At 39.7% G+C, this 22,396-nt stretch overlaps 1 protein-coding gene across 14 annotated transcripts in view; it reads right to left on the minus strand.

Moving 5' to 3' along the window:
* Positions 1-22,396, minus strand: part of magi2a (membrane associated guanylate kinase, WW and PDZ domain containing 2a) — a 552,919-nt gene that overhangs the window by 180,400 nt on the left and 350,123 nt on the right. For all 14 annotated transcript variants that reach the window (XM_059987234.1, XM_059987231.1, XM_059987235.1 and 11 more), the window contains exon 4: positions 7,887-8,111. In XM_059987234.1, coding sequence (XP_059843217.1) covers positions 7,887-8,111 — 225 coding nt within the window. The remainder of the gene's footprint in view (positions 1-7,886; positions 8,112-22,396) is intronic.

Genomic DNA, 22,396 nt, shown 5'->3' on the forward strand with positions numbered 1-22,396 from the left:
TTGTGCTGAGCTGCAGTCTCTGTTGAGACCATGGCTCAGACTTAGGTTTGCATAGATGGTTTTGAGGACAGGGAGGGGAGTTAGGGATCAAGTTAGGATTTAGAGACAGTGAGGCAAGGAATTAAAGGTCAGATTACAGTTTAAGGACAAGGATTGGCACAGAGTTAGAGGTCAGGCCTCCGCTCTACACTGCTTGTTTGAAGACCAATAATGCAGACAGTTAACAGAGTTGAGGCCACTGCTTCACACTTGAAAGACCAGTGATGTGGACCATGGGATGAAAGAAATCCAGAGTCCAGAAATCTGCTCTGTGCTCAAAGGCTAGTGATGTGGACATGGAACAAAGTACAGCTGGAAGTTGTCAAGGGTCAGTGATGTAGAGACGGGGATGAAGGGCATCCATGGTTGTCATGCTGTCCCAGGTTGGTGCATATCTATGTGAGTAGTACGCACAAGGATCGGCCAGGTGATGCAGTTGGAGTTCGTCATTGGCTAGTCTAGAAGATTGAAGCCTGAAGGTCAATCGGAAGTCCTGAAGTTGCAGCCCAATGATTGAAGCCTCGAGGCCGGGAGGCGTTTTCTGGAGTTGGAGGACTGTCCACGTATGTTGATGGGAGGGAAGGACAGGGAACACTGCTTATTTTGTTGTTGTTGTTTTGCTGTCTATTGCATTCGTTTCGTTCTTTGTATGTTTTTCTGCCAAGCGTTGTGGGCATACTATGTTGGCACCAGAATGTGTGACAATTCTTGCTCCCAACACATCCTCAGAATGTTAGTTGTTAACACACAAACAACACATTGCTACATGTTTCATTGTACATGATAACTCTGAATATGAATGTTTGCAACATTTTTTGGGGGCATTTTAGCATTACTTGTTATTTGACAGTCAGATTGGGCCGAAGTGTCTGTTTCTGTGCTGTATAACTAGGAGTTTTAAGGAATGAATTCCAAACTCTGGGATAAGTCATTGCCATCAACAATGCAGCAACTCAAAATCAGGAACATGCAAGAGGAGAAAACTGTAGCTATGAAAGCTTTTAGGACTGGAAGATAGTGCTGTAATTGAAGGCACTGTAGGATGGTAGTGTTGGAAGGGAACAGGATGGGAATAATGCATGGTCTTGAAAATATGAACAAGATTTTAAATAGAGGCATTGGGAGAGTAGCAGTCAGATTAGTTCAGGATATGTAGATGCTAATACTTGCGCAGGAATGCTTTGAGTGAATACAAGGTTAACTGATTAAAAACTGGGAGGCTGATTTTGAAAGTGTTGGATCTGTGAAATCTGCAGTTTCACTATATACACTGATGCTACAGAAGTGGAAACAGACAGTTGCATGCGAGTACCTCTATTAGGTTTCCCCTTAATCTGAAATAATGTACACAAGGTTGCAAACTATCAACCACTTACTCTACTTATTAGTATCTGCACAATAAGAAAATCCAATTGACCAATGTCTGTAAAGAAGGACTTAAGTGAGAAAATACTTCAACTTAGATTGTGGAAGCTGTGGTCAGATGAACATTATTTTCAAATTGAATACCTGTATGATAATGATACTTGATGTTACCATTGTTGCATTCTGGACAGCCAGCATTTCAAATGGCAAAACATCATGCTGCTGATATCTTTCCAGCACATCAATTGTAAAAGCTTGAAAATATTTCACGAGGCAATCAAATTCTGCTCAATACATAAAAATCACCAATATTTCTTCGAAGCCTTAAAATATTGAGTTCTGCGAGATCTAATGAGGTGTTTGCTAAAAGACTATTATCTGAGATATTTGTTCTCAAACTTGAGTTCACAGACCCTGGAGGTGAGTGGGGACAAATTGATCACATAGTATTCTCTTTTCTCCCAGACTGATTTTGACTTTCTGATCAAGCTTGAAATTGTATAGTGATAAATAATTGGTACTTTAGCAACATAGAAAACCTACAGCAGAATACAGGCCCTTTGGCCCACAAAGCTGTGCTGAACATGTCCTTACCTTAGAAATTACCTAGGGTTACCCAAAGCCCTCCATTTTTCTGAGCTCCATGTACCTGTCCAGAAGTTTCTTTAAAAACTCTATTGTATTCGCCTCCACCACCATCACTGGCAGCCCATTCCACACACTCACCACTCTCTGAGTAAAAAGCTTACCCCTGACATCTCCTCTGTACCTACTTCCAAGCACCTTAAAACTGTGCTTGAGGATGCTAGCCATATCAGCCCTGGGAGAAAACCTCTGATTATCCACACGATCAATGCCTCTCAACATCTTATACACCTCTATCAGGTCACTTCTCATACTCTGTCACTCCAAGGAAAGAAGGCCGAGTTCACTCGACCTATTCTCATAAGGCATGCTCCCCAATCAAGGCAACATCCTTGTAAATCTCCTCTGCGCCCTTTCTTTGGTTTCCACCTCCTTCCTATAGTTAGGTGACCAGAACTGAGCACAGTACTCCAAGTCGGGTCTGACCAGGGTCCTATATAGCTGCAAAATTACCTCTCAGCTCCTAAACTCAATTCCACGATTGATAAAGGCCAATGCTTTCTTGACCACAGAGTCAACCTGCACAGCAGATTTGAGTGTCCTATGGATTCAAACCCCAAGATTCCTCTGATCCTCCACACTGCCAACAATCTTACCATTAATACTATATTCTGCCATCATATTTGACCTACCAAAATTAACCATCTCACACTTACCTGGGTTGAACTGCATCTGCCACTTTGCAGCCCAGCTTTGCATCCTATCAATGTCCTGCTGTAATCTCCGACAGCCCTCCACACTATCCACAACACCTCCAACCTTTGTGTCACCAGCAAATTTACTAACCTATCCCTCCACTTCTTCATCCAGGTCATTTATAAAATCATGAAGAGTAGGGGTCCCAGAACAGATCCCTGAGGCACACCACTGGTGACCAACCTCCATGCAGAATATGACCACTCTAAAACCACTCTTTGCTTTCTGCGGGCAAGCCAGTTCTGGATCCACAAAGCAATGTCCCCTTGGATCCCATGCCTCCTTACTTTCTCAATACACCTTGCATGGCATACCTTATCAAAAGCCTTTGCTAAAATCCATATACACTACATCTACAGCTCTACCTTTATCAATGTGTTTAGTCACATCGTCAAAAAATTCAATCAGGCTCATAAGGCATGACCTGCCTTTGACAAAGCCATGCTGACTATTCATAATCATATTATGCCTTTCCAAATGTTCATAAATTCTGCCTTTCAGGATCTTCTCCATCAACTTACCAACCACTGAAGTAAGACTCACTGCCTATAATTTCCTAGGCTATCTCTACTCCCTGTCAATTTCATCAATTTTGCTTCTAACTTCCACACTATCCTTAAATTTATTTGGTCCATCTCTGACACCTCCCTCCCCTTACTTGATCTCTGTCTCCACATCTGAAAACAAACTGTCAACTGACAACTTTTATGAACCTACCGATTCCCACAGTAACCTCTTCCCATCCTGTCTCCCATAAAAATTTTCTCAAATTCCTTCTGTTCCTAGGAATAGAGTCGTTCTTGTCCCAACCTACTACCCCATGAGACTCCAACACATTATTTTCTGCAGCTTCTGCTGTCACCAAAAGAATCCTATGACCAAACACACCTTTAACGTCTCCCTTCTCTTGCTTTCCGCAGGGATAGCTCTCTCTGTGATTCCCTTCTCCATTTGTCCCTCCACACCAATCTCCCTCCCAGCACTTATCCCTGCAAGCAGTCACCTCTTCCCTGACCTCCATTCAGGATCCCACATAGTCCTTCCAGATGAGGCAACACCTTACCTGCAAATCTACTAGGGTCGTCTTTTGTATCCGGTGCTCCCAATGTGGCCCCCTATACATTGCTGAGATCTGTTTAAATTGGGGGACTGCTTTGTCGAGTACCTCAGCCCCATCTGTCAAAAGCAGAACTTCCCAGTGCCCAAACATTTTAATTCTCATTCCTGTTCCAACATGTCAGTTCATGGCCTCCTCTTGTGCCAAGATGAGGCCACCCTCAGGTGGAGGAGCAACACCTTTATTCAGTCTTCAGTAGTCTCCAACCTGACAGCATGAATATCGATTTCTCCTTCCAGTAAAAAGATGATTCCGCTCCTCACCACTCTTCTTTTGTTCCCCACTCTGGCCTCTTACCTCTTCTCACCTGCCTATCATCTCCCCCTGGGTGCCCTCCTCCTTTCCTTTCTCCTGTGGCTCACTTCCACTCCCATCAGCTTCCTTCCTCTCCAGCTCTTTACCTATTCCATCCAGCTAGCTTCACCAATCACCTTCCAGCTGTCCTCCTTTCCCTCTCCCCACATTTTTATTCTGGTATCTTCCCCCTTTCTTTCCAGTCCTGATGAAAGGTCTTGGCCTGAAACATTAATTGTTTATTAATTTTGATAGATACTGCCTGACCTGCTGAGTTCCTTCAGCATTTTGTACATTGCACAGTATTGGAGAATTACATTGGCAAATCAGTTAAGGAACCTGTAAGAACTGCCTAAAGGTGAGCTAATCCAACAGCCCAATTCCCATTAACTCAACATAATAAAACCTACATTTTATTTTGATTGTCTATGAATGAAACATTGCATACTGCAAATAAAAAAACATCGATCCAAACTGAAATGTTCTGCAGGAAGCAAACCATACCTCTGTAAATATTACAACAGACTGACTCAGTACCAGTTAAAGTCACATCTTGTCTTTGCACAGATGGTAGAATATTGATCTGCTGTTACTGAACCAATCAGCTCACAATGAGCAATTTGTTTTTCCTACAGTTATGATGTAATGGAGGAATAATGAGAAGAAGCTTTGATAATTATTTAAAATTAGTTTAAATAAAATGATATTTTGGTAGATCATTACAAAAATAAAACTGGAATTCATCACCACTATTCATGCATAGCCAAGTTTTTCATTTTTACTGGAGCCTTTCTGAAAGCAGTTGGAGAAAAAAAATAGCACACTAGGACTCCAGCTGCATCATTTCTGAACCACTGGCTTAGAGGTATTTGGAAGGACTGTCAGTTTGCATATTCTTCTAGTTTTTTTTCCACTCTTCATTCCTAATATACATTCTTTATTCCTTCAGTTGATACAGTTGAAAGTGAGAGCTCAGTAGCTTTGAAATTTTGAAGACTGTTTTGACCTACCTACACTAATTGCATTTGTCACCATTAGGTCCATATTTTTCTGTGCCTTAACTTTTGAAATACCTGTCAAAATATTTCTTAAGGCAGGCAGTCATTCTATCTAATTCCACCACATTCCCTGGAAGATAGTACCGGATATCAACCTGTATGAAAAATATTTCCCTCATATCCCCTTTCAATCTCCTGCTTCTCATGTATGCCCTCTTGCTTTTAATACCCCAACTTGAGAAAAAAGGTGCTAACTATTTACTGTTTTTATGTCTCTCATAATTTTATATATCTCTCTATAAGTTATCCCCCCACAGCATTCTCCATGCAGGGAAAACAAGTATTTTTTTCTAATCTCACCTTCCAATCCTGGAAATATCGAGTTGAATAACCTCCATACCTCCTCCAGTGCATTCACACCAAAACTGCACACAGTATTCCGCAATATGTAGCCTAACCAATGTTATGTAAAGTTGCATCGTGATACCCCAGTTCTAACATTGTGTGCCCCCACTTCTGAAGGCAAATCTACAATACTGCCCTATTTACTAGTATTGCTATCTCTAGTACTTTCTGTTTATTAAAATTCCTCAGGGCCCTACTATTTATTTTATACTTCCAGACTTTATTTGAATTCCAAAATGCATCATCTTGCACTAATTGGGATTAAATTTCATCTCTCAAACTTCCCAGTTGATCTATGGTATATCTAGTTGTAGTCTTATTTGCTATTCACACCACCAATTTTACTGCAGAATTACTAATGATACCTCCAACATTCACATTCATGTCATTAACATACATCACAGAAAATGAACGTCCCAGCACTGATCCCTATAATATACCATTGGTCATAGATTTCCAATCAGAAAAGCAACCCTTCTGCAACATAGCTACCTCCTATCACTCAGCCAATTCAGGATCCAGTGCTAGTTTCTGTTATGTTTATAACTTCATGAAATAAAATAAATGCAGTCCCTCAGTCAATAATACATTCAGTTCAGATAATGTAGCACAGGAATAAATATTTTCTTACAATTATCATTGCAAGTACACTGGTGAAGAAGTAGACACTGAAGACTGTTATAGTCACTGCCTTAATTCTTGTTTATAAAGTAAAACAGGCAAGGAAGAAAATTGGAGAAGACCAGGATTTATTAATGAAGTTGTGTATAGTTCTATACTGAATATACATTTGTAATATATTAATGACATTTGTTTAATCCATTTTTCAGGGCCCGTCATTACGTCTATGCAAGTTAAATGTCACACAGTATGTAATTTATGATTCAAGGTTTGATACATTACGTGCAGCACTTGACTGCAAGATACTTCTGCACTCGTTGTTCAAACAAAATGCCCCACCTGGGATCAAATTTATTGGGAAACATATTACCATAAATGTCAGCAAGTAAACAGAAGAAAATGTTAGAACACATGATTATAAGATAAATTTCTATTCACACACCTGAAGGTGGATAGTTGTTTAATACATCCTAAAATAAACATTCTTTTACCTTTGTTTTTATAGATATCTAAAGAAATACAATTTTAAAAGAATAATTACTTGACATTGGTTCTTTAAATACTATTTGATTTTAGGAAACCATAGACAGATTGCAAGAATTACCAATATAGCATTGTTACTTAAAGAACACCTAACCGAACAAGCCATAACAATGAAAATTCCACCAAAAAAATGTTTCTTTTTTAGTCATTATCATAAGTGATATACAAACATCAAATTGACAAAAACTGGAAGAAAGGAACTGTAATTTTTGTAAACTATGGGAGTGTATTCACATTATTGAATATACAATTAATAAATACTAACTAGAAGATGTGACACACATGTTTTTCATGATTTAATTGTTAAATTACTGTGTTTAAAATAATTTACAAAACTGACTAAAGCAAATAACTTGTTTCTATTAATCTAATTTATTTGTGTGTAAAAATGTGCAGCACTGCCAGGTTTACCTTTATTTTCTCAATGAAATCCAGGCTTGTAAATAAATAGATAGATAGACAGATAACTAAATGGGATTAATATTATTGGCATTCAACAACTTTCATGATGGCACATGCACAATTAGAAGTGAAAACCCAGGAACTCTGATACTCTTCAAATCTATTGAATTGCATTCATGTATTTTTACTGCAGATACATAATTAACTTGATATAGAAAGTTACATCAAGTCATTCAAGCCTATGTAAATAAAATTTACTTTCCAAACAACTTAACATGCTTTGAAAGTCAACCTCACAATCATGGACTCTCAAACCTTCAAATTCTAATTAGTATGAATGATTTATGAAAAAGATTGAAACAAATTTAGTTTCTCTTTTTATCTTTTTCATCTCTGTCCTAGATCTCATCTTCCTTCCCCTCTCTTTGTTACTCTTTCTCTACTGATCAATGTACTTCTGCAGTTTACACCTTATTGTTTGGACTCATTAACTTTTTTTCTATTTCATTGATTAAGGGAACTTAAAATCCCTTTCCCAGTTCACATAAATCTCAAGGAACCTATATTATACTTTGGATGCTCTGCTTATAACAACTTTCCTGGCAATAGTTATTGGAATATTTGTGAGCAAACGTAAAGATGAATGATCCATATTAATAGAAAATTCAGGCCCAATATCTCAAACGTCCATGCCACTACAAAAAACCTAAATCTTTTGTTCCAGTCTCATTCCATTATTTCTCCTGTACTGATATACTGACCTGGTGTTATTGTTTCTCCATTTCCATTGACAACAGGCCTTTCTTCTTCTTCTTCCTCCTCTGCTTCAGGAGGGGCAATTTCAGCTTTTTCCATGTTACTTACAGACTTGTTTCTTTTCCTTTTGCCCTCTGAACTGGGTCTGTCACCAGGCAGAATCTGATCTGTTACATTGAGCAGAAGTGGAATCGGTTCTGCTGGGGGTTTTGGTGTACCATAGTAGTTGTCTGCAAAAAGAAAACCATAAATTCTCAAATTCTTTGCAAGCCTATAACGTTCGCATGTCAAACATTTTTAACATGAAATAGAATTAATTCCAATGCCTGGTGAAAATGATATCACTGAGTCTACCATTTTAACAGACAACGATTTAATCATCTGGTAGCCTCCATGTACAGTGCATAATACTTTCAAAGTTTGAGTAATTTTAAATTTATTTACCACATAATGTTCAACAGAAATATAGCGCTATCTCTTGTTCATTTTATTTGTCTATGATAAATAGTCAATGTAATTTTCTGTGCATGTTTTCTAGTTTCCAAGCCTGTTTTGATAAATCAAAATAGAAATAGAATTATGAATGGAACACATTCCACAACATTACACTTTAAAGCACTCTACAGGCAATTGGTCTTCATTGTTACTGTTGTATATAGAAAACAGCAGTTGATTACTAAATAGAAAGCTTCCATTGATCGCTATGTGATATAATGACCAGATAACTGTTTTAGTGAAGTTGACTGATGTTAACCTCAATCAAAATACTGCAATAGGATATTTTACTTCTACCTGAAGGCGAAGATAGGGCCTGGGTTTAACATTCCATCTAAAAGGTGACCATGAGATTTATTTGCCATGTTTTTATTGTGTTAAGATCAGCAATCTCCCTATTACTCTGTCAAGATTCTCTATCTCCCAAAATCACTAAATTTCTTACTGTCAGATGCAAAAGATTACTAGTGTGTTCCTTGGGCAATGCCTCTTTGTTTTAGGAGCAGAAGGATTCAGGACTTGATTTCCCTTACCAAAAATGGCTTTTCTCAGAATGTAGCCCTTAAAAGGATAAGCCATGATAACCAGCAATTTTCCTGCTACTAGAGTGTGCTGATTGAGAATGAGTGCACACCACAGTGATCGCAGGTAGTAAGCAGAGTTTTCTCAAGAAGCAAAGTAGAGCAGTTTGCAGGGCCAGCCTCACCAAGGAAACTGAAAGACATTACCAATGGATGCTGTAGTGAAATGAGCATTGTTGTGAATATCTCCAATTTTTGGAAACCTTGTTTTCCAACCCAATGTCCACTCTAGGTATAAAGACAAAGGACAAATTTATTGAAGGTTCCCTTTTTGATGGCAAACAATTTCTTGATTTTTGTAATACAACAGTGAGTTGTGATATGTTGTATAAAGCATCTCTCAAAAAATAAAGGTTGGGAGAATTCAAAGTCTACATTTCTGTGAGTAATTGTGAGCATTGGCGCTAATGCTTGTTTGTTTGGGGGTTTTCTAGCAGTTAAGTAAAATGCATGGCTTCCAAAATTGCAGGCTTTCATAGAGGACACTTCTGCCCTTACTGACATCTCTGCCAAGTTTCTTCCTTGAATGGGAAAAAATGCGGATGCTGAAAATCAGAAATAATAAACAAAACTGATAGAAACAATCAGAAGGTGGAAAATCCTTTCTTAGAATTGGTGCTTGGCCTGAACAATTCAACAGCTGGCATTTCTTCCATTCATATATATTTTTTGCCTGATATCTTCCTCCTGTTTATGACTTGAATCAAAATCAGAATCAGCGAGGAAGTCAAAGATTTCCTTTTTTTTTGCAAGGTCAGAAATTTCTGGCTTTTTAACCAACTTTGACAGAATCATGTTGAAACTACCATGAGGTATGATTTATCCAGTTTCAGTGTGGCCCAGTCTACTTGAGACATGTTTGGCAAAAATTAGGACTTCAGGAAAATTGTGTCTCATCTTTGAATTCATATATTGCTTTAGTCAGCAGTATTATTAAAAGTTGGTTCCTCATTGAGTAAACAGCTCTTTTTCTGAGCCAGGCCATGTAAATAGAAAACTTTGCAAGAGCTGATATTGGATATTATACTACTCTGAGCAAGCAGGAAAAATAGTGCAATGGTGCCCAAAATTTTCACACCAGAAGATATACATCTTGTTAACAACTGGCATTAATTTGCTTTGAAAATGTACAAAATTAGTTAATATGATTTTCACTTCTACAAAGTTTTTTTTGCAGTGCTAACAGCTGAACTGTTCAGCCAGCAATTCTGATAGAGCACCATTCCATCAGTATTGTATTGGGATGGTGTTTTTGGAAATTTCCTGTCAAGTTTCTGGAATGGAATTTATACCTGAAATATTCTGCCTCAGATTGTTGGTGCACTGACTTTGTATTTTTGAGTACAGGAAAAATGTTATTAGAATTAAAAAGGACCTTGGTGAGAATATACCAGAGTAATGTGAATAATTTTGGTCTCCTAACCTAAAAAGAGCATTAACTTGCTCTGGAGAGAGCATAACAAATATTCACCAGAGACTCACCATACTATTTTTTTTGAACAGAATGTTGCACATATATGAGGCTTGCCCTTGCTCTCTAGAAATTCAAAGGTGAGAGGTGATCTCTTTACAACATTCAAAATTTTTAGAAATCTCTATTGGATAGGCACAAGAAAGATGTTTACCCTGGCTGAGAAGTCAAGAACCAGGATGCACAATCTCAAAATAAGGGCTGGTCTACCCAGGAGTGAAATAAATTAAATTTCTTGACACAGGGAGTGGCATGTCTTTGAAATTTCTACTCTTGGCAGTTCTGAAAGCTCAATTATTGATTGTGTTCAAAAGAAAGATTGACAGATTTTGGAAAATGGTGCTGGGGTGGAGAGCACCTTGATTCAAGGCTTGTTCAAGCAGTCTTGAACAATGGAGGAGATTTGAAGGGGTGAATAGCCTATTTCTGCTCGTTTCTTAACTATTTTCTCTAATTAACAGTTCTACCCTTTGAGTTACAACTAATATTTAAACTTAGGCACCTCTCCACATTCAAGGAAGTTATAATGCTACTTTTGCTTTAATAAGCTATTCATTACTTTTCATAAGATTTTAGCCATGAGACATGGAAGCGCAAAACAAACGATTACCAAGCTACAATCTAGGAAAATTAAGGATATATTGTACTCAATTTCTACCTCAAGCTCTTTGTGACTCCTGGTGTCATTAAAAGCTGTCATGGTTTACACCAAGCTCACAGCAGGGTTCCTCTTAGTCAGTAGTGGTGTATGCAAACACAGAAGGGCCCAAGTTGTTAAATTTGCATGATGACATATGAAGATTGTTTGAAGACCAACATAGCATGGTATAAATATTTAGTATAAATAAAGACAATTTGGCAGTAACTATTGAATGATGTTTATCCTGTGCTTGCTGTTTCAGTGCAATTTGCCAAAAGCAGAGCAATCCTGATGCAAAATGCTGCACATGTTGAATTCAAAAATACAAAACAAAAACAAATTGGTTACTCAGGTGACATCTATGGAGAGAAAAACAGGGTCAATGTTTCATCTCAGCTATCTTTAAGCAATCTGTTTGCTCTGATTTCTAAACACACTTTATAACAAGATGCCAGTTTATTAGAGCGTTACAATCACAGTAATAGCCATCTCCAACTGGTGTTCACAACTTTTGACTCCTGAAACAGACACTCTATTCTGAGTGCTATAGTGGGAGCAGATTACCACATGTATTTAGTAAAAGATTCAAGGATACACTGTGTTTCTTTCTGGAACATATCCACTGAGTCTTGGGCTCATAATTTGGCTCTAGCTCATAATTACAGAAAATACAGAAAAAGTACTTGGATTTGCATGCAGAACCTCAAGACTGTGCATTGGGAACACACAGAATGCTTGCATAAGCAAAAGATGAGGTGCACCACCTCACAAACTACTCACCCACCCTCTTAGGCAATTCTTGTTCTGTGGAAGAGTCTGCGATTCCCACATTGGCCTCATTGGGCATCTCAAAACCAGAATGGAAGCAGGTTCCTGCTTTTGCCAACTTACAGGCAGAAGCTGAAACAACAGGCAGTGTTAAAACAGTCCACTGTTGATCTGACCAGTCTTCATGCTGTAGGACTGCTTCAATGATGTTGACTGGAATGTCCTCCATAATGAGGATGTCTCCAAGTTCACGGATGAAGTCACTTGCTTCAGCCGGAAGTGCATTGACGATATTGTCTCCCAGAAGTCGGTCCGGGTCTTCCCGAACCAGAAACCCTGGATCAATGATTCCGTGTGAACAAAACACTTACCGCACAATACAGCTTATGCTGCCGGCAATCAGCAGGAGCTCAAGAAAAGCAGCTACAATCTGCGCAAAGCTATCAAGGCTGTGAAACAATACAGGGGCAAGATTGAGTCAAAATTCATAACAAATTGCACACGTGACTTGTGGCGAGGGTTGCATACTATTGCAGACTTAAAGCCAAACGTAGTGGTGTCGCCAACATCGCGGCCTCCCTCCCAGATGAGCTCAATTGCTTTTATGCTCGGTTTGATGTAGCTAACTCTGAGCCTCCGAGGAAAGCTACTGCTACAACCTGCAACCAGGTCCTCTGAGTCTGCGGTATGCAAATGTTTCTAACGAGTGGACAGTTGCAAGGCTGCGGGACTGGTCAGCATCTCAGGGCAAGTACTCAGGATGTGCGCAGCACAACTGGCAGGTGTGTTTACAGACATTTTAATCTCTCCCTCTCCCAGTGTAGCGTGCCCTCCTGCTTCAAATTATCCACAATTATCCCTGTGCCAAAAAAAGACCAAGGTAACATGTCTGAACGACTGGCGTCCTGCCAAACTCACTTCAATAATAAGCAAATACTCTGACAGGCTGGTCAAGGACCACATCTTCAGCATGCTACCACCCATACTGGAACCCCTACAATTGGCCTGCTGACCCAACCGATCAACAGACGATGCAATAGCCACTGCTCTACATACTGTCCTTACACATCTGGAGAAGGGTGCTTATGTGAGAATGCTATTCTTGGACTACAGTTCAGCATTCAACACCATAATTCCATCCAGGCTCGACAGGAAGCTCAGAGACCTTGGCCTTGACCCTGTCTTGTGCAGTGGGATCCTGGACTTCCTGTCAGATTCCCAGTAAGTGGTAAGAGTGGGCTCCCTCACCTCCACTCCTCTGACTCTCAACACAGGAGCCCCTCAGGGCCATGTACCAAGTCTCCTCCTTTACTCCCTGTATACCAATGACTGTGTTGCCACCCACAACAATTAAATTTGCTGATGACACTACATTGATTAGTCTAATCTCAAACAATAATGAGGTGGCCTACAGGGAAGAAGTCATCTCTCTGACACAGTGGTGTCAAGAAAACAACCTCTCCTTCAATGTTGCAAAACCAAAGGAGCTGGTTGTGGATGACAGGAGGAATGAAGATGGGCTAACCCTATATTGACATCAATGGATCTGGGGTTGAGAGGGTAAACAGCTTTAAATTCCTCGGCATCCACATCACCGAGGACCTCACTTGGTCTGTATACACCAGCTGTATGGTGAAAAAGGCACAACAGTCCCTTTTTCATCTAAGAAGGTTGAGGAAGTTTGGTATGGGCCCAAATCCTAAGAATTTTCTACAGGGGCACAATTGCGAGCATCTTGACTGGCTGCAACACTACCTAGTATGGGAACTGTACCTCCCTTAATCACAGGATTCTGCAGAGAGTGGTGTGGACAGCCCAGTGCTGTGAACTTCCCATGACTCAGGACATTTGCAAGGACAGGTGTGTAAAAAGGATCCGCAGGATCATTGGGGACCCGAGTCACCCCAGCTATAATCTATTCCACCTGCAACCACATGGGAAACAGTACCGCAGCATAAAAGCCAGGACCAACAGGCTCCAGGACAGCTCCTTCCCCCAGGCTATCTAACTGATTAACTCATGGTGATTTGAGTGTATTTCTATGTTACATTGACTGTTCTATTTATTATAAATTACTATGATTGCACATTGCACATTTAGACAGATGTAAATATTTTTACTCCTCATGTACGTGAAGGATGTAAGAAATAAAGTCAATTCAATTCAAGTTATTTCTGATCCAAGACTGATGAAGACAAGAAGAATGAACAAGACATTAGTATGCCTCTTAGCTTAAGATGAAATTTAAGGCTAGATTAAAGGATGAAAGGGGTTTGGAGGGATATGGCCCAGGTGCAGCTCAGTGGTACTAGGCAGAAAAATGGTTCGGCACAACCAAGAAGGGCCAAAAGGCCTGTTTTTGTGCTGTAATGTTCTATGGTTCTATTAAGCTGGATTAACCCTGCTTCGAAGTGCTGACTTCAGGTGTCTGCACTAAAGTGGGTCAGATGCAGCTTCTACACGTTCAAGTGGATTGTCAAAGTCTGAATGGCAACTAGCCCTCAGGTGCTGCTGTACAGAAGCAGTGTTCCCCAGAAATGCTCAGACAAGATTTGACAAAAGGCAACCCTGAGGGCAGAATTTTGCCTTCTGTCAAAACTATCATCGTATCTAACAGTTTTTAAGAGGTCACTGACATTCAAATATTACTGAAGCAATTAAAACAAATATGTTTATAATTATTTAAAAACTTAAAAAGCTAAATACAAAATGCAAAAACATTTGAAGCAAAATAATTAATATAATGACTAGCCTTGCCCTTTACTTCCCAATCTGCGGACCTAAAATAATTGAGTTTTAATCCCCCTGAGTGGGGAAGGATTTGTAAAGCGTTTCTTCAGGTCCTCATGGTGGAAATCACCTGTCACGCAATGAAGAAATGCATTTTCAGATGCTGCCTTCCAAATCTTTCAGTAAGTCCTGCATTCATGGCACATATTGGGCAGTTCATGTATATGTTATGAATTCTGGACATGCATTAAATTGAATAACTTAATGCTAGTAAGATTTAGCTCAATGTCTTACACTATATTATTTAAAAGGTACAATCAATTTGACAGTACAATCAATTTCAAAATTATCTTTTCTTGAGGAACAAATTCACAGCACACTTTCAGAGAAGATCATGAAGTGATTAAATGATACCAAACTTGAGAATTTAGTAGAAAAGTGTAGTTCATTTAATACTTCAGTAATATTTGATTAATGTTTGATTAAGCATTCTTTATGTAATTCAAAATGCAAGCACACTAAAGAAATAAATTAAGACACATACAAAGAGTATGTTGGGCCGACAAAAATAAATGGACTGCAGAGGGAAGAGAAAGAGATAAAAAGGCAAAGAGCAGTTTCAAAAGGAGCACTAATCTGCATGAAAAATCTGATAATGATTAAAGTGACAAAGGACTGTGTAGCCTTGAGATTTAGTGTGAAAACTAACAAGACAAGCAAAATGGCTTACCGAAGTGAACAGCAAATTAATTAAAGTGGAACTGGACAGAGTTTCAGCTGTTTCAGTCATTCTACAAAATGAGTTTAAATGGCATTTCAACAATACTGAACTGAAGCCCGCAGATATCCAACTAAGAACTTATACTGACTTGAAGAGAACTCCTGTGAGAATGTCATTCTTAACAGTGAAATACAACAACCCACAAGCCAGATTGAGCTTGTATGTGTTAGAAACAGGAAGACCTGCATTGTGGGATCATGTTTGGCTGGGACAACTATAACTTGATTGGAGGTCAATTCATAATTTGCATGCCACATCCCCTGCGATAAAGTCAACTGAAGGGTAAATAAGAAAGGTACTGGATGATGCCACAGTAGTGTATAAGGGTGGCACTGGAAAACTCAAAACATATCAAAGGTAAAATAATGTTAAATGAAATGCCTTACCCAAGCTTTACAAAGCCCGTCCGGTTCCTTATACTATCCATGATAAAACTGCCAGTGAGCTAGATCATATGGAGGCTGAAGGAATTATTTCCAAGGTTGAGTGGAGCCCATGAACAACACCAGTGCTTCCAGTTGTTACGTACCCGTGGGTATTTTGTACTTGTCACGTGACAGTGGTGTTGAAGCTATACTGGATTTAAGGTAGTGGTCTTGTGATGGTGGAGTGACGTCATTGTCCCGCCAGTACAGGTCATGTGACAGGTTTTTTTTAAACAGGGTATAAAAAGAGGACCCCTCCCTGTGAGGAGGAGCAGTTCATGGCTGGATTTGCCATTTCGACTGCGTGGTCCAATATTATGACACAGTTTGGTTGAAAGATGGAGTTTTATTTAATGCCTAAAGTTTAAAAGGTCATTGCCGGCAGTTTCTTTATAATACTGCCAGTTAAAAATCAGTGGAGAGTGAAGATCGGAGTTTGGGAGTTAAAAGATTGAGGAAAGTCGATTTCGACGGTGAAACAGGTTCGACCTTGTTTGATCCTCATTTGGAAGGAATTTGTTGGCTGTCCCTGTGTTAATCCCTGTGAAATATAGCAGAAAGGATTGGGAACAGTTTTGTAAAGGAAAGGTCAGTGCCTTTAAGCTGTTTCATTTTCATCTTCGTAAATTCTCCGGGGAAAAGTATAGTTCAACTGGTAACTGCAACAACCGACGTGAAAGAGAATTTAAATCATCTAAAAAGTCTCTCCTTTAATGGACTGTAAGCATTTTGAACCTTTGCAGTACTACTTTGAAGAACTGTTTAAGCTGCTGCACAGCAGCTGATTTCCGGTTACGTTAGTGGTTCGTTTACTTTTGGGGGTTTGTTTTTCAGTGTTTAATAAATGTTTTATTTCTTATAAAAACCCCTGCCTCACTTATATATTTATTGTTGCTGAATCCATAACACAGTAAACAAGAAAGATGGGTCTGTCAGGATTTGTGACAATTTCAAGGTCAACATCAACCCAGTATTGAAAATAGATCAATACCCTCTGCCCAGCACAGAGGATATTGTTACGAAGGATGAACAGCTCTGATGGGCAGAAGGGTACAAGGTTGCTCATGTCCCCCTCCTCTGGGAGAATTACAAACCATTACTGTTGCCAGGCTGCTAATGAGAGAGAAAGAGATGGAACAAAAACATACTGTGACTGGAACATTTACTTCAGATAAGGGAGAGATAACACTGGGGAAAAGAGACCATATTATGACTCCTATAAGACTCACGGCTCCGGAGCCGGAGTCGGAGTCGGCTCCAGCTGTTTACTTGGTACTATTCTGTTCATTAAAATTCCTCAGTGGACAACTGGAGTGGGCTGGTTTGATGGGCTAAGCCATTCAAAACTGATTGACACCTGAGACCCCATGAGTAGGGATAAAAGTGAGGTCTGGGGAGACACCCTTCAGACACACCAGGAGACACTGAGCACTTTTTAAGGATTGGAACCCACAAGAAAGTGTGGGGGCATCTGAGACCGAACGAAGGATCGGTCAATTTTAACTCACAGTGTTTATAGCGAAGCCGGTGGGGGGCTTGTGTGTGTGTCCACCCTTGCCTGGGTGATGAGTCCACCACAGAAGAACGGTCTAGCTAAAGGACGGAGGGGTCATACTTGAATGGCCACAGCAACAACGACTCAACGGATCAAGAAAATAAAGGAAGGTTTGACCGGCTGTCACTGTTCGCTCTCTCTCTCTCTCTCTCTCCAACGATTAAAACACCAGAACCAACAACTACCTCAGCCTGCATGAACTGAACTGAACTTTATATTTCCATATGACAATTCATTATCCCCTAGACAATGATAGAGCTTGTTTATTATTGATTATTATTATACCCACACCTTTAGGTTTAGTATTGCTAACGTGTATTATCTGTATATTTGCATTGATATTGTTTTGTATATTTTACTAATAAACACTGTTGAAAATAGTACCACCAGACTCCAAAGGATACTTCTATCTTTGCTGGTAAGACACCCAGTTACGGGGTATGTAACAATATCTTTGCAAACCTTTCTGGAGGGAAGCACCAACAAAGTGGACTTAGCTGAGGCTTAGCTACAGATGGTGGTGGAAGAAGAGTCCGAAGTATTTCTCAGCATAAACACTTATAAAAGGTTTTATAGCTTATTTTTGGAGTATCATCTGCATTTGCACTCTGATGGAAAGCTATAGACCAGGTGCTGCAGGACTGCTCAGGTACTCGGTGTTACCTGGATGACATCATTGTTACTGGTGAGGATGACAAGGAACACTTCTGAGATCTCAACACAGTGCTAAAAAGATTAGAAGATAATGGGCTCAGAGCATGATGCGACAAGTATGAATTCTTTAAACTAAGCATCACTTACTGTGGTCACACCATTGATACACAAGTAATATACAAGTGTGCTAAGAAAATTCAAGCAGTAATGGATAACCCTGGGTCAAAGGACATGTCACAGTTATGGTCCTTTTTAGGATTTGTCAATTAGTGTAACAGATTCTACCTTTGAACTCATTACTACAGACCAGGAAGAAATGGCTATAGACAAAGTAGTGTGAGTTGACATTCCAAGTTGCTAAGGAAGTGGTGACATCAGACACTGTACTCACACTTTATAATCCACATTTCCAGTGAAGCTTGATTATGACACCTCGCCTAATTGTATAGATGCAGTCATGTTACACGTTATGAGTGATAGTAGTGAACGCCCCGTAGCCTTTGCATCTCATTCCCTTTCCATTGCAGAGAAAAATTATGCACAGATTGTCAGAGCCCTTGAGTTTTGTATGGGGTATAAAATGTTTCAACGAGCATCTGCATGGGAGAGAGTTTACCCTCATTACTGATCATCAACCACTGGTGTCCATATTCACTCCACAGAAGGGCGTTTCACCAACAGCTGCAGCACAAATGTAGAGATGCGCTTTGTTTTTTGGAGGCTACATTTACAACACTGAATTCAAGAGGGCAACTAATCACGGAAATGCTCACAGGTTGTCCCGTTTATCCTTGGAAAAGGAAATTCCTGAAAAATTTAAAAGAGGGGACATTCCTCTTGATGTATTCTCCCTAATACGAATCAGAAGCCTCTGTGATATGGCAGAGATGATCCAAAAAGAAAGCAGAAAACTCTGTATACTGTCTCAGGTCTACACGGCAATACAAAATTCCTGGACTGTGCAGCAAAAATTCCATTTCCCCCCATTTATATCACAGCCTGGATAGGGATTGCCTTTTGTGGGAATTGAGAGCTGTTGTACCATTCAAACGGAGCTGAAGTGTTGGAGAAGCTACATTGCAGTTATTTAGGTGTGGTTAATACAACAGCATTGGCTCAAAGCTTTGTCTGGTAGTCTGGGATATATCAGCAGATCAAGTAGCTTGCCATAAACTGTTCAGGATGCCAACATGTTCAGAAGATCCAAGAGCAGTGTACCTCAATCCCTGGGAACAGCCTGCATTGACCTTGCAGAGGATTCATGTGGATTTTGCCAGATCATTCATGGACACACATTTCTTGGGAGTAGTAGATGCTGCTACAAAGTGGCCAGAAGTGTTCCCACCAATCTCCACTACAGCCTCACACACTGTTGATGCATTAAGAAGCCTCTTTTCAAGGATGCTATTCCAGAACATATAATGACAATGGACCACCGCTTGTGTGGAACAGTTTCAGTCAAATATGAAATAAATGGAATAAAGCACCCAACTGCAAGTGGCTTGCAGGAAAAATTCATTCAGAGTCCAAAGTACGCACTGCAAGCAATGTCAGCAGAACACACTATATTGAATCAGAAGCTCACTAATTTCCTCTTTGCACATTGCAATGCAGCACACTCCACAACCAACAACTCGCCAGCTATGCTGTTCTTAAGCTGCCCCTTACTTGGATCTTCTCAAACACATTCTCAGAAGGAGTATGCACAACAAACAAGTCGTGCATACATAAATTGATGGCTCCTCAAACAAGGAGGTTCAATGATTCACACCTGGATAAGCAGTTCTGGCAAGGGACTATAGAGATAATCAAAAGTGGATACTTGGAAAGATTAAGGACAGAACTAGACCACTCTCCTACACATTGGAGATTGCATCTGATGTCATCTGGAGATGGTACATCAACCAGTTGACGTTGCCTTTGTGTTTTTATGAGTTTGATATGTGCCCTGAATTACATTCATTTGTTCCTGTTCTATCTGGTCTTGTGTTAATTGAATGCCGGTTGGTTGCTTACTCCAGCTCTGGATATCCAAAAGCAAAAAAAACCGTAGGAGGAATAATTAGTGGATTGACTGGCATCTAATGTAGGAGGAATATTGAGATGTCAGGCTGAGATTGAGATGGACTGAGAAGGAGAATGAATCCTTACAAGGCGGCAGGCCCCGATGAAGTACCTGGTAAGGCTCTGAAAACTTGTGCCAACCAACTGATGGGAATATTCAAGGAGATTTTCAACCCCTCACTGCTATGGTCAGAAATTCCCATGTGCTTCAAAAAGTCAACAATTATTCCAGTACCCAAAAAGAGTAATATGAGCTGCCTTAGTGAATATCATGCAGGAGCATTCATATCTATGGTGATGAAATGCTTTGAGAGGTTGGTCATAGCTAAAACGAATTCCTGTCTCAGTAAGGTCCTGGATGCACTGTAATTTGTCTATTGCTACAATAGGTCTATGGCAGACACATTTTTAACGGTTTCTCACATAGGCTTAGATCACCTGGACAATACAAACACCCATGTCAGGATGCTGTTCGTTGACTATAGTTCAGAGTTTAACACCATCGTTCCCACAGTCCTGATCAAGAAACGACAGAACCTGGGCCTCTGTACCTACCTCTGCAATTGGATCCTCAGGCTTCCTAACCAGAAGACCACAATCTGTCTGGATTGGTGATAATATCATCCTCGCTGATGATTTAACACTGGCACACCCCAGGGATGTGTGCTTTGCCCACTACTCCATTCTCTCTATACCCATGCTAGGTATAGCTCAGATGGCAACTATAAACTTGCTGATGAAACATCTAATGTTGACAGAATCTCAGATGGAGATGAAAGGGCATACAGGAGCAAGATATACCAGCTATTTGAGTGGTGTCAGAGCAACAACCTTTACATCAGTGTTAGTAAGATAAAAGAGCTGATTGTGGACTTCAGGAAGAGCAAGACAAGGGAACACAAACCAATCTTCAGAGAGATCAGCAATGGAGAGAGTGAGCAATTTCAAGTTCCTGGATGTCAATATCTCTGAGGATCTAACCTGGTCTCAATATATCGATACAGCTATAAAGGCAAGACAGTGGCTACATTTCATTAGGAGCTTGAAGAGATTTAGTTTGTCACCTAAAACACTCGAAAACTTCTTTTGATGTACCGTGGAGAGCATTCTAACAGGCTGCATCACTGTCTGGTATGGGGGTGGGGGGAGGGTCCAAACTGCACAGGACCCAAAGAAGCTACAGAAAGTTGTAAAATTAGTCAGCTCCATCTTGGGTACTAGCCTCCATAGGACCCAAGATATCTTCAAGGAACGGTGTCTCAGAAAGGCAGTAACATTACTAAGGATTCCCTCCCCCAATCACCCAACAGATGCCTTTTCATTGTTACCTTCAGGAAGGAGGTACAGAAGCCTGAAGGCACACACACAGCCATTCGGGAACAGTTTCTTCCCATACAATTCCAAATTGAACTTTGAAGCCATGAACACTAACACACTTCTAAAAAATTTGTTATTTCTGTTTTGCACTATTTTTAATCTAAGTAACATATAAATCACTGTAATTGATTTACTTATTTTTTCCTTTCTATATTATCATGTATTGCATGCACTGCAGCTAAGCTAACAAATTTCATGACACATGCCTTTGACAATAAACCTGATTTTGATTCTCTATAGAGGGAAGGGAATCAGGACCAGTGCAGAGTCATGATCCAAACAATTCTTTACCCTCTAACAAAGCTGTTTCACCTGCTGAGGTTGCCCAGTAGTTTGGTTTGCACAACAATTTACAACATTTGTATTCTCTTGTTTCTCTCTACTTACAATCTCTTCTTTCTACTATATAAATATATGTAAATGCCATCTAGTTTTGCAGGGCCAACTTATTTAGAAGAGATACGAATTTCATTTCCAGTGGAATTCATTAAATAATTTAACTTACATATTGTGCTCATAGAAACTGGTGCCAGTTCATGGAAAAGTCAACAAACATTAAATTCAGATTTTCTGGTCTCTTGGTAGTCACTTTGGCATCCCAGGAAGAAGCAAGTCATTTGTAATGTATACTGACAGTTCATCTGTGGTTTTTCTATACAGTGACATTATTAGGAAGCACTGAATTAAATTAATTTAACTCATCTTCAAAGTGACTTGTAAATAAGGATAGTGGGAGAAATTTTAAATTGTTATCCCCAAACTGGATGACTTCCAAATTTTCCTACATACGATTTAAAAAAGATAGCTTAAGACCTATTTAAAAAAAAAATTACCAAGTGGGCTATCTGGTTCCTTCTTGTAGAGGCCAACAAAATATAGTAAATTGACCTGGGTTAATCAGTGATACTCATTTTTAAAAATATTTCTCAGGGATTAGGTATTAAGTGGTGGCTGAAATATCTTAAAAGGAACGT

The sequence above is a fragment of the Hypanus sabinus genome, chromosome 13 (assembly GCF_030144855.1).
Source record: "Hypanus sabinus isolate sHypSab1 chromosome 13, sHypSab1.hap1, whole genome shotgun sequence".
NCBI classification, from domain to species: Eukaryota; Metazoa; Chordata; class Chondrichthyes; order Myliobatiformes; family Dasyatidae; genus Hypanus; species Hypanus sabinus.